At 41.6% G+C, this 12607-nt stretch overlaps 2 protein-coding genes across 9 annotated transcripts; both read left to right on the forward strand.

Annotated features, from left to right (window-relative positions):
• The first annotated feature begins 166 nt into the window (after window positions 1-166).
• On the forward strand, window positions 167-1366 carry LOC143377746 (uncharacterized protein KIAA1143 homolog). The gene is made up of 3 exons (XM_076829399.1): window positions 167-375; window positions 654-786; window positions 860-1366. Exons 1-3 carry the CDS (start codon window positions 265-267, stop codon window positions 1027-1029), a joined length of 414 nt encoding a protein of 137 aa, XP_076685514.1. The 5' UTR covers window positions 167-264; the 3' UTR covers window positions 1030-1366.
• A 421-nt stretch (window positions 1367-1787) lies between these two features.
• Window positions 1788-12248, forward strand: Mep-1 (zinc finger protein MEP-1). Of its 8 annotated transcripts, none has more exons than XM_076829320.1 (10): window positions 1795-1940; window positions 3299-3433; window positions 4964-5056; window positions 5211-7559; window positions 7632-7720; window positions 8287-8424; window positions 9135-9311; window positions 9422-9544; window positions 9977-10081; window positions 10195-12248. In XM_076829320.1, the coding sequence occupies exons 3-10, from the start codon at window positions 4987-4989 to the stop codon at window positions 10507-10509; spliced, it is 3366 nt and encodes a 1121-aa protein (XP_076685435.1). In that variant the 5' UTR covers window positions 1795-1940; window positions 3299-3433; window positions 4964-4986; the 3' UTR covers window positions 10510-12248. The 8 variants fall into 8 exon arrangements, with proteins under 8 accessions (XP_076685454.1, XP_076685435.1, XP_076685407.1 ...); XM_076829292.1 differs by lacking the exon at window positions 1795-1940 and adding an exon at window positions 1986-2207 and having other exon boundaries at window positions 7644-7720; XM_076829283.1 differs by lacking the exon at window positions 1795-1940 and adding an exon at window positions 1987-2207.
• The last annotated feature ends 359 nt before the right edge of the window (window positions 12249-12607 follow it).

The raw sequence follows: 12607 nt of genomic DNA on the forward strand, positions 1-12607 counted from the left end.
AATTAACAAATAATTCAGCGTTTAAAGTCATAAATAACGTTAGACCGCAGAATACAAATTTCCCACCGTTTCTCATTTATAGTAACTAGGGACCGCTACTGACCAATGAGATACGACATCCTAGTGAAATTCACTAGGAAGATTTCATTTCCCAATCTGCCCAGCTTGCGCCCATGCGCGCTATTAATTTGTGTACCAGTCGGGAGTTAGGTTATGTTTTGATTTATTGTATTTGAAAGTATCGTTAGATAGATAGGAAAAAAGATGTCGAGGAAAAAGCACAACATCTCGTACATTAAACCGGATGAACCGAAATTCTTGCGCGAACTGAAAGAGCAAGTTGGATACAAGGAAGGACCTACTATAGACACCAAGGTATATGTCAATACATTAATCGCTCATCATTAATCGCTTAATTACTGATTTAATCATTAACAACGCAAGGGCGTTGTAAAAATGATCGACGGTAGTTAATGGTATTTAGAATGTGTACATAGAACCGAATGCACGAAATCTTAACTATGACAATAATGCTAAATATTATCAATCTTTGTTATCGTATATTTTATGTATAATGGGATCATTAAGTATATTATAATTGACGCTTGTTTATAACTAGCATGAACAGCGATTTAAATGACTTCTTAAAACAGAGAGAAGTATTGCCACAAGACTCTGACGACGATAGAGACGAACCTACCGAAGAGCAGCCAGTTGTGGTTGTTTTGAATTCGGGTGATTTAACAGCAGAGGAGGCAGACGCATTTGCGAAGAAAAAAGAGGAAGGTATAGAAATGTTTTGTGTCGGCAAGAGATGGATTTGTTGAAAGAGAAATTATACATGAATTTTGAATTATAGAGGAAGCTAATGCTCCGGCAGACTTATCTAAGAGAATTATATTCAGAAAGAATAAAATAGTGGACCCAGAATCCGATGTCACTGATAAGCCAGTGAAGAAAAAGATAAAGAAAGCGAAACAAGAAAAGGCTGTACTATCTTTTGATGATAACGACGATGACTATCTTTAATATTACTAGCACACTGTAAATGATTCCATTGTTGAGAGAAAATAGTTTCAAGTTTATTTTGCATACACGAAGAAGTATCATGGAATGTACATGCATCGATATATGATAATTATTGCAAGGATATTTATATCTATAATAAGACAATATTGAACTGTATAAAATAGAATTTAATATATAAATGTAAATATTATTTATATATATGTGTATATACATATATATATATATATATATGTTAGACCATCTTTCCCAATAGTAACATAAGAGAATTAAGATACAATGAATTTTGTAAATATAGAAATGTTTTAATAAACCTACTTTTATTTTAATATTGATAAAATTCTGTGCTCGACTTTTGTCTAGCGTTCTGACGAACGGAGAAGAAATTTTTTACTGTTTCACGTAGTATGTGCATAAAAACAGAGTACATACATATCGTATATACAATATACACGATATATAAAAAGAGTTGCGGAAGAGCGTCAGAAGAAGGTTGAAAGATTTTTCTACGACTCGCTCGGTCGGTCGGCTATACCTGTCGAAGGGTTTTACGGGTAAAGGGCAGGGGCTTGTTGGTCAACCCCATTATTACACGTTGTTGCGATTGCAGATTGCCCTTATTCTTGGGAGGGTCTCTCATTGGATGTGCACGTGTACCCGGTCACGTGACAATGTATAACAAACGCTACTGGTCGTTTTGTCCCTTTAACATTACGCGTACGTCATAAAATTTGCGGTCACGTGATTATCGTCGCCATCTTGGCAGTTTTCGACGACGGAGGTAAGAAGGATCCGTGACGTCGGACCCAAATAAACAGAAAGTATATGTGAAGAATTTCGATAGAAAAACGGTGTGCGCCGAGTGCCGAAGGGAGTACGCGTGTGTAGCCGCATATTTCTCGGTGCCCCGAACGGTCAGTGAATTTAAATAGCGCGGCATTTGCGATGCGTGTGTGTTTCGATTATCGGTCCTCTTTTGGGGGGATAATCGCGATCGGCCAGCGACCACCACGGCAGCTGTTCGACAGCTAAGCCAGCCCTTACGAAGAAATGGCGGGAGCTTTCTAAATTTCGATAAACCTCGTGAACACGAGTGGCCCGTTCTTCGCTCTTAGGCGAGAAAATAATGTATCAGAGAGCCACCGAGGAACTGACGATTGATTTCTTGGATTTTATGATTTGTACAGTTGTGATACCGAATAACACAATATAACCAGGGCCGTGACGATCCCCCCAAGTCCCCTGCGCCATCCCTCCCGATACTTTTTCGCTATTCTTCGAATAGAAACCCCTTTTTCCCATCATAACTAAATTTCGTTTTACGCTCGCAATCCTTTAGCAACCTCTGTCACGAATATGCTATCGCTATGACAATGCGATTTATTTGCCATACATCGATCAGGAGCAAATAAATGCAATCGTATAAACAGAATTTTTGTTTCCCCGAATTGTGTACAAACTTTTTGTAATTATATTCGATGCGATTATTTAAGGAGCAAAGTTGTTCGATAGTAGTTTGTTTTGCTTTAAAATTGTAACAGTGTCTTCTTTCCGACCGTGTTATCTTCTCGCGTCCGAATTTCGCCTACTCAGGCGCATTCTCAGCAAAACGAAGAGTTAGAATTCTGAGAAAACTTCCATACGGAAATCGAGAAACTCGGGACCGTTAATTGTACAAAAAAGAAATTCGAACATTACAAATACATACATTGGATATTTATAAATTCGAATATCCAGTGGGATTTATTTTTCATTTCAACGTGCTCGGCCCTCGAAGACTCTTCTGTATCACGAATTTCCATTAAACTCCATACACCACATATATTCCGAAACGAAAAAGTCGGGAAACACACGCATTCTACATGAGAAGCACTCAATCGATATTCTTGTCTGAGCATCGTTTCACGCGTTGGGGATTCGACCCATCAATGAACGTTAAGAAAAAAACCTAAGAAACAAGAGAAAAGTAGCAAGTAATCTCGGCGTTTTCGAGAACAGCCTTCTCTGCTGAATATTCAAAGGAGCAAGCGAACGACAATGATGAGATTAAAAGTGTAACGCCGATTAAATAGGCGGAGTGAAATCGTGAGAAAAGAAGCCACACTCCTCCCCCCTCCCTCCGCCGCCCCCCTTCAGTCCGCCTTAACCCCCGGACGAAAAGTGCCCCCGCGACTATGTTGCGACGGCCCTGGGCATAACTTTTTAACGTTTCCAACCGTCGCGGCTGCCCTCTGGTGCCTAATTTTCAGCAATGAATGTTCACTATTTACAGGTTTTGTGAATAAATCGTGTATCGTGCGTATAAGGACGAATCGTAGGCTCCCGCCGTCGGCGCCGCTCCGAAGATCGCTGGTCGTGAGAAATGTCGCGGTGTCAGGGAATCGTTTAGGAGATCGAGCACGGTCAGGTGCGTATTATTCTGTGGCTGGTGACAGGATACACGGGAGTCACGGGACGGGTGTTCGGTGCGCGTTCCATTTGTGCCTCTTGGTGCCTCTGGCCCGCAGAGAACCGCCGGGATCCGTGAATAGCGGGGAGTTAAGTGGCACAAGACGTGCCCCGAGCCGAGCGTACTGAATGAGCCTCCTTCTATTCCGGATCGCCGATACCGCGGCTACTATTTCACGTTTTCGGTTTTCCGATTGAACGGCACGACTGTGTCGTCGCCCACGGGATCCACGCTCCCGTTCCGGGGACACGGAGGCGTTGGGTGTAGGTTAAAGAAGCTATGCCTCTCAGCATCGTTCCCGTGAAAAGCTACGGTGTCCTTCGAGCGGACCTTATCTTCGTTATCGTCGGTGTATAATAGATCAGTCTTCGAGTACGGGAGCCTCCCGGAATCGAGACTGGTCGAGATAAAATTGATGGGATTCCGGTCGGCCGTGTCGAACAGAAGACTCCGCTCCGGTGGACACAATTCTATAGATAATCTAACGAAATGGGCCTCATTTATCTAGTTCCCTTTTCATTCGCGTACGATAATCCGTACGCTGGTGGTAGGATCTTGGTTGGCGGCGTGCGGCTGCTTGCTCGTTACTTAAAGACCGTCGAGTTAGTAAGGGGAATATCCGCGTAAGTGGAATAATAATCATCGTGGGAGATCAAGTCTGTCACGATCGGATTCGGTAGGTCATAGGGTTGTTCGGTAGGTGGTTGGCGTGTTTGTCCCGTCCGGCATGTAGTATATAGTTAGGAAGGTTGCGCGCGCGAGCGCGCGCGTCTTTGGATGGCGAGTGATAGAGACGGTTTTTCTGTGCAATGTATATACGTGTGTTTTTCTGTGCATGTGTGCGGGGAGAGAGAGAAAGAGAGAGCGAGAGAGAGAGAGAGAGAGAGATGGGCGGGGGGAGGAGGATGGAGAGAGAAAGAGAGACTGGAGTTGGATGTGTAGTAAGCAAGTAGGTATAGGTGTAGGTTGGTAGGTTGCTGCGAAGGTTGAGAGGAGAGGTACGCGAGGGCTAACTGACTGGCTGGCTGGCTGGCTGGCGCTCGGACGCGGTGGCTGGCGAGTGCAGGTGACTGACTGAGAGACGCTAACCATTCGAGATACTTCACAGGACTCTCCTTCGTCTGATCGTTTCTATCCAAGCATCCGCGGGTGACTCCCTGCTTCCTCGATCGCACCCCGAGCCGTGCTAGAGCCAAGATTTCACGTTCAGAGGCGGACGCATCTCGGCCACGCGCTGACTGGAAGTCAGACGTACCACGGCGAATTTTGTTGGTTATGGGAACAAGGAAATAGGAGTTCGGAGATTCGCAGCGCCATTTTGAAAAATTCGGCCCCGCTAAAAATTCCCTCCCTCTCCCTTGCCCTCCCCGCCGCCCGGCCCCCTTCCCTCCCACCCTTCGTCCGCCCTCGCGTTCATGTCGCCGCGGATGTAATGAAACGCGTCGTCGCCACGAGCCGCTCATCCCCGTGTTCTTGTTAATTGTTTAGATCAACTGTACAGTGGTGGCCCCATGGAAGGCACGTTGGAAGAACCCCCTGTTAAGGACTCATCTCAGGCCAGTCCTGACAAGGTTCTCAAAGGTATGCTCACAACCCTTGCTTGCAGCTTTAATGACTCCTCTGAATCATCCATCGTTCATTCTCTGTTTACTTTGTACCATGTTCGGTTGACATCGGTCTTGCGCTTGGTGAAAACGCTGCTGTTTATGTAAAAACGTTGTTCGTGTGTTTGCAGATGTGATTCCAAATGGTGTTAATGGAAATTATAACGACGGAGAAGAGTTTGTTAGCGCAGATAGCGATGCGTCTAAACTGGAATCGAAGGAAGCCAGCAGCGCGACATCGGGCGAGGGGGAGGAGAATGGGGAGGAGGACGACGAGGACGAGCATAGAATGGAAGATGAAATGGAGGAAGGGGATTTAGATTTCGAAGACAGCGAGGAGGATAGAATATCGCAGACTAGGAGTAAAGAGGGTGAGATGTTCGAGTCGGAGGATGACTCGAAGGTATGCGAATCACCTGATGGTGTTAGTGAGACGAACAATTCTAGTGAAGTGTCTAAAACTGAAGATAAGTGTAAAAACACACCCTGCGAGGCTATGGAGGTCGATGAACAGAGTAACAACTCGGACGTCGAATGTCTGGACGAGAGCGTAACAGAGATACAGTCCGACAATGACGATGTGTTCACATTGAAAAGTTCTGCCCAGGAGGATAACAACAAGAATTTATCAGGCTGCAGTGATATACAACAGCTGACAGATAGTAGCGAAATTACCGATAGTTTGGATATATCCGACGTGAAGATCTGCGAAGAGAACGGTAGCTGCGACAGTCCTGATATCGAAGAAATAACAGATAGCGCGAAGAATGGCCTTAACGTGTCACCGGAGCGTGCCAATAAAGATCCTGCGAAGCAGAGGAAACCGAGAAAACAAGTCGATCTTAGTAGTATTACGCCAAGGAGAAGTTCTCGTAATATAAAGAGGACGAGTTACATAGAAAAGGAAATAGAGGAGGACGCAGATGACGATGGCTCGGACATAGAAGAAATTAAGCCCGAAGATCCTTTGGCTGGTGTCGATACCAAGGATAAAGAAAATTCTAAACTGAAGTCACCGATAAAAAACAGTAAAACTACTATCGTAGTGAACGATACTAAACGTTTGGTAGAAATCGCCGCTGGTAGTAAATCTATGAAAGGAGGAAAGAAGGAGCCCACCTTAGTTATTATAGACACAAATTCTATTCTTTCTGGGCGTGGTGGTGTTCCTGTGAGTAACAGTAAACCTCAGCATACCGTCTCGAGCGGTAGCTCTTTTTCAGTAGTGCCGATGGGTATGACAACGCAAACAATGTATCCTAATATGAGAACAACCATCACACCGGTACCCATGACATCCAAGGCGGCACAGCTGAGTCCTAAGACCAGTATGACCACAGTGACACCCACGGTGCCTCCTATACTGCCTTCTTTAACCGACGATATGTTCGTGGTAGAGGCGCCATCTTTTATAGTACCGTACGTGTACGAGAAGCCGCCTCTGAAACCGTTAAAGGAGTTCGTCACGAAATTAGAGAAGTGCTTGGAGGAGAAAGAGAAGGAGGAGAGAAGCGAGAGGAGCGCGGATGAGAGCAAAGGGGAAGAATCCAATGAGGACACCTCGGATTCGTGTCAAAAGACTAAAGATAAGAGCGAGGAGAGCGAGAACGAAGGGAGCTCTAAGGGGAAGAAGGACGGGGAGGATAGAGGAGTTGACAATTCAGTGGATTTAACTGAATCCGGATTTAGTAATATAACTGATAAGCACGATGTAAGGCAAGACGATAAGAATAAAGTACTGACTTATTTTGATTTACCGCTGGGAAAGTTTTTTATGCAAATCGGTATGAACCTTGTGCAAGAGTACGTGCAGACCGATCTTTTACGGACACAGAAGCGCAAGCAGGGCAAGGGTAGCACATCGGCCGAGACTCAATTAGCTATAAATTCGCTCATCAAGAATCTAGAATTTAGTAAAGAAAATAATGAACCATTCCATTTAGAACTGAAGAAATGCGAATTCTGTAATTTCAAGACGGAATCGACATTAGTCATGCAGCATCATCTAGAAACACCGCATATGCGCAACTACGTCTACAAATGTAACTTTTGCCCGATCGAAGTGCGCAGCCCTCACGACATACTATTTCACATGGAGGCGGAACATAATACTCGCGGAAGGTTGGAGCGCGGCCCGGCCTTCCACCAATGCCCTAACTGCCCGTTCGAGGATAACCAGAAGGGCAAGTTGACCCGGCATATACTTGCATGCACCAAGAAGTTCAGACCGGAGAAGAATTTGGAACCAGCCGCCGACTGGGAGCCGCCAGCAAAGATCCCAAGACTAAATCGAGCACGGGCCGTCGGGCCGACTAACCCCAGTGCGCTTGCCATGGCAATGAGTGGTAAAGGGGCACAACCGCTTTTACCAAAATTACTCCCCGCTCCGATCACGGGTCGCGGAAGGGGACGGCCGCCTATGCAGCCACGATACTCGGACATGAAAACGTTGCGACCGGGTGGCACGACGATGCGGCAAGGTCAGCGGAATTTAACATTAAACCGAAGTAGACTCGTGTCATCACACTGTTATAATAATCTGTACATTACAGATAATGTTGCAGGAATGATGTATCGCCCGACATCTTCCGGCCTGCTGGTCCCCACTTCGTACCAGTTTGGTAGTAACCAAATATTCCAGGTAAAACTCACTTTCATTCTATACCTAATTCCTTCTGGTAAAAACTAACGGAAACAATGTGAAATTTTTTTCAATAGAAGAATCAGGAACGGTGATTATAGTATCACGTATTAAAGCGGTATAACAATGCTTGTTTGCATTTAATGATGTCATGTCGAAAGGGCAATGATAATTGCATAAAGTCATGCCCCTCGTGTAGCGTAAATTCAAATATAATACGAATAGTGTAATTATTGGCGTTAGTGTACAATACGTAAGATATAAATATACGAATGGTTTATCTCAGAAGACATATGAAACGCAAAGATGATTAATTTAGTCGTTGTGTTATTGTAACAGGTATGGGAATTAATATTAATCTCTCCAATCGAAACTAAACATTGTCCATTTCATTTACTTAAACTAAGGCATTCCATGTCTTTTCTTCCCGCTGTCCGTGGTACACCGTCATTTTATTCCATTAAGTCCAGTTTCTTATCGGTCGCCAGTGTACATAAGTACGAGTTCATAAATGCCAGTAAACAAAAAGTTAAAGAATTAGTAAAAAGATATATGGGTGGTGGCAGGTGGTGGGTGGCTCTGGGACTGTCATGTCGGCTGTCTCTGGAGTGAGTAGCAGTAGCGGCGGCAGTTCCGGTCAACCCACACCAATTGCACTTGTACCCAACGTAATCGACTCTCTCTGTAGGTTGTCCTCGTCACAGGTAAATAAACATTAAACGTTGGAAACTACCAGGAACGGTTAAATTGATTTTTGCAAAATTTCTGATCGCATGGATGATGTGTTCTGCAGGCGCAAGGAAAAAGGCTTTTATAACCACTTTCTCTTAATATCTTTTCATTAATCGAAGCTACACATAATCGCTTATAGGGTTTAACAATGTTTTCAATGTTATAGCTATGTGCATTAGTATGCAGCCCTACTAGTGCCGCGATTATTCATTTCGGCAATGTATTTTGTCCGTGTAGTATGTTGCGTTATGCAAAACCTGTCTGATTTCGCATTGGCATAATCATACGTTCTTTATATATTTCGAGGGAACCAAATTGGAACATTCTGACAAATGTGAAAACATTTTCTTTGCAGACAATTCAATCTGCCGTATTATTATCTGTGCGAAACTGAAATTACCAACTAATATGTTGAAGTTGACTTATTGATTTAATAAAATTGCTATTAATGAATATCGTTTGGAAACAAATTGTATGAATATATTTAGTATTTTTGCTTATATGTTATATGCAGTAATGTTCGCTGGAGGTGAAAGAATTGGAAATTTCAGTTTGTACTGTATAATTTTCTAGGTGGACGCTATTTCACATAACGAATACTGTGTACCTTCTGAGAAAATAGCGTTTGATTAGCCCGTATACGATTGTTTTTTAAACAATTAGTGTGTTTTATGTATTTCAGAACACAACGAGCAGTTCTAAAAATCCTACAGCAAAATTACTAAGTCAACCAAGTATATCTATAACCCCGCTACCGCGTACAACATCTCAAAGTTCTATTCCTGGTTCTGGGACATCATCAAAGTCTGGAGGAAAGACCACGTTTGTCATATGTGAAATCTGCGATGGTTACATTAAGGTAAACTAACTATTTTTCATCTCCGACGTTCTTGACATTGCAAAGTGCAAGAGTGAAATTCATATGCACGCGCACTTTATTCGTCATGTACAGTTCCTTGTTTCTTTCAGGATCTAGAACAACTACGTAATCACATGCAATGGATCCACAAAGTAAAGATACATCCAAAGATGATTTACAATAGACCTCCATTGAACTGCCAAAAATGTCAGTTTCGGTTTTTCACAGATCAGGTATACAAGCACATAAATTTTGTTGTTTGTGAAGTCGAATAATTTGACTTGTACCTTTTTAAATACTATCCTGCCCAATGAAGATTTGAACTAGGCATGGGTTTCTCGATGCGCCGAAATCTAAGAAAGTTTCGAGTCTTGAGAATTGAAAATTTTGCACTTTCTTCGTGATTCGAAACTCTCGAAAGCCAGATAAGAAAAAGCATAAAATTAATGAATAGAGAATTTGTATATATTGTTATGTTTTGTTTAACTATGGCCAATAGAAAAGTTCTCGAAGCAAGATATTTCAGTTACAAAACCGATTCAGCACTTCAAGTTTCGAGAGTTTTGAGAATTTAAACAGGTTTAGGGTACACGCAGTACTGTACTTTCTATTCTTATCGCATAATTCCCTCTTTTCGATGCTTATTGCTATGTATGTTATTACAGGGTCTCGAAAGACACTTACTCGGGTCTCATGGGCTGGTTACATCTAGTATGCAAGAAGCGGCGAATAAAGGGAAAGATGCAGGTCGTTGCCCCGCATGTGGAAGGGTAAGTTGATCCCCTTTCTGATTATTCAACGCTCAGAATCGCGCACGCCCGAGTCTCGTGATTGTTGGGTTGAGTAGAGCGGGTACCTGAGTGTTGTGCAACTTAATTTCTAGGTATATCAATGGAAGTTACTAAATCACGTTGCGCGAGATCACGGAATGACGTTAAAGCCGGCGCATCTATCTTATAAGTGTACAGTTTGCACTGCCACGTTTGGGATGTATAAGCAGTTCGAGAACCATGTTTATTCGGCGCATAGTGTCGTAGCTAAGCGAGTAATGGACAAGAAGAACACACCCTCATCCCCGTCGTCCAGATCCAATGACTCCCTTCTGAAGCCATTGAAGATCAATGACGAGATCACGATTATTCCACAGCCGGCAAAACCTACGACCAGGTCGGGTGGATCCCAGGGCAGAGGAAAATAGCAATGATCAGCAGAGTGATACATGTGTCTTGTCTTACTGAATTTCACGTAACTTTGTGGTACTCCATACCCGGTCATTTGTAGTACACAGTGACTGACGTGCCGTGTACATGTGTATGCATATTATGCTTAAGACGCAATTACCAACACGTAAAACCTACAACTCTTTGGCAGAAACGAAATAAGGGGGGAGGGGGGGTGATAATATAAAAAGGAAAAAAAATTAACAGAACCTAGTTGATTGCGTATAATAATATTCCATCAATGATTATACCGATATATTTATTTAAGAATTTTTATTGTTGTTATCGGACATACATAAAATAGACTGTAAAAATATTAAAGGGTGGCCTTCAGTCTAAATTCCTTGGTTGATCATAGAGCTGCATAAATCCTCTGACCTACACAACACGCCTATGGAAACCTATAAATACTAAGTGTATTTACATTTTAAAGTGCGACACTCACCATGTCATATTGCGAATCACTCTTTGAATAGCAAATTCACTATAATATAAATTCTTTTTCTAAGACAAATATATTTGAATTAATTCTATTTTGTTATTAACGCTAATAACAATATTACGTAGGGCAACGAACGACGAGAAAAGCTGTCCTTAACTCTACGCATATATTCGATACGTCTACGCGCCACGTTGCGAAGCAATTTCCGAACGATATACGAAGTAAACAAATTGTACTAATTAACCAGAGTGCCCTAGACTGTCCCGCAATATCTCGTCTTTTATTTTCCCTGTTTCTTTCTTGGTATGCGATTAGATACCAAATAGTTTCTCGCCCGAAATTTTCGCCCTATCATGTACACTTATATTTCTTTTCCCTCCTAGTTCCGCTGGCGTACTTTCAAGCGACGGTGGCGGAACTCGACGATTCGCTGGTTAATCAGCTTCTCTCTCTTTTTTTGTAAGATTTCGTAAAGTTGCATGTACGAGAATAAGTTATAGTGTCAAAGATCGTCGAAGTTGTAAATTGTATCTATTACCTATAAGTTGACATCCTCGGTCGCAAAGTATTGTAATAAAACATTCGGTTTTATTCCTTCTTTTTTTTCCTCTTCTTTTTTTGCGCTTTTATAAGAACAAAAAAATGTACATTAACATAGACTATATAATATAAACGATTATATCAATAAAATAGGATGGCACACATACGTGTATACATTTTTTCCGTTTTGGATTACGAGAGAAATTGATCATGGAGCATTGAACATGTTAGCACACGTCGCGGCATATGAATATACAACGTTTTATGTATGTATATATATAATATCCAGCTGAAATATTATATATATAAATATGTAAAGTTTACTATAGAATAGCGATAGCGTGGTATAAGAAGGGAAGACAGTTAATTATCTTCTTGTATGCACTCTGGATTGATAATAGGCTTATATTGATATGTAGATAGTCGAAAGAAGTGACAAGATTAATTTAATAATTTCGATTTCCTTTTCCTCGATAAGTTTTGTACGTTATTGTAGGGGATAATTTTAGAGAGGCAAACGAAACTGCATTCGATATCGAAAAAAATAACATAGTGCGTTTTTGCACTGTACGGCTGTATTATTTAATTTTACCACTTGCCCGGCCACTTTTATGGCTACGCCATGATGGTAAATGCAGAGAAACATTCGTAAGCGTAATTACAGAAATATATAGTTTACTGTAATAATTTGTACAATATTATATGATTATTAAAATAAAGTGTACCAACATTGTATTACCATCTCTCATTGAATCACCAAGCCCCTCGTACTATACGAAACAATACCGATTTACTTCGAACGTTTTATGAGTATTGATAGAACTATTTAAAAGCTATAGGCACTTGTAAACAATACTATCCTTATCAGACAATAGTAACTGATAAAATATATATATATATATATATATATATATATATATAAAACGGGTAATCAATTATCATTATGTATGTACAGGAACTAATATAAGAAGCCTCCTAAAAGCAATACTATAATTAAATAATTATCTCTCAATTCTTAATCTTAATTTACAGTAAGTTATAAATTGAATGAAAGGGAAAAATGAATTATTAATTTTAACAATTAGGTAAATACA

The sequence above is a fragment of the Andrena cerasifolii genome, chromosome 1 (assembly GCF_050908995.1).
Source record: "Andrena cerasifolii isolate SP2316 chromosome 1, iyAndCera1_principal, whole genome shotgun sequence".
NCBI lineage: Eukaryota > Metazoa > Arthropoda > Insecta > Hymenoptera > Andrenidae > Andrena > Andrena cerasifolii.

Coding starts and splice junctions, on each gene's coding strand:
- LOC143377746 (XM_076829399.1), top strand. CDS start 265: ATGTCGAGGAAAAAGCACAACATCTCGTACATTAAACCGGATGAACCG. Junction 376..653: donor GACCTACTATAGACACCAAG/GTATATGTCAAT, acceptor TTCTTAAAACAG/AGAGAAGTATTGCCACAAGA. Junction 787..859: donor TGCGAAGAAAAAAGAGGAAG/GTATAGAAATGT, acceptor TTTGAATTATAG/AGGAAGCTAATGCTCCGGCA.
- Mep-1 (XM_076829283.1), top strand. CDS start 2,153: ATGTATCAGAGAGCCACCGAGGAACTGACGATTGATTTCTTGGATTTT. Junction 2,208..3,298: donor TTTCTTGGATTTTATGATTT/GTACAGTTGTGA, acceptor CACTATTTACAG/GTTTTGTGAATAAATCGTGT. Junction 10,082..10,194: donor GTTGCCCCGCATGTGGAAGG/GTAAGTTGATCC, acceptor CTTAATTTCTAG/GTATATCAATGGAAGTTACT.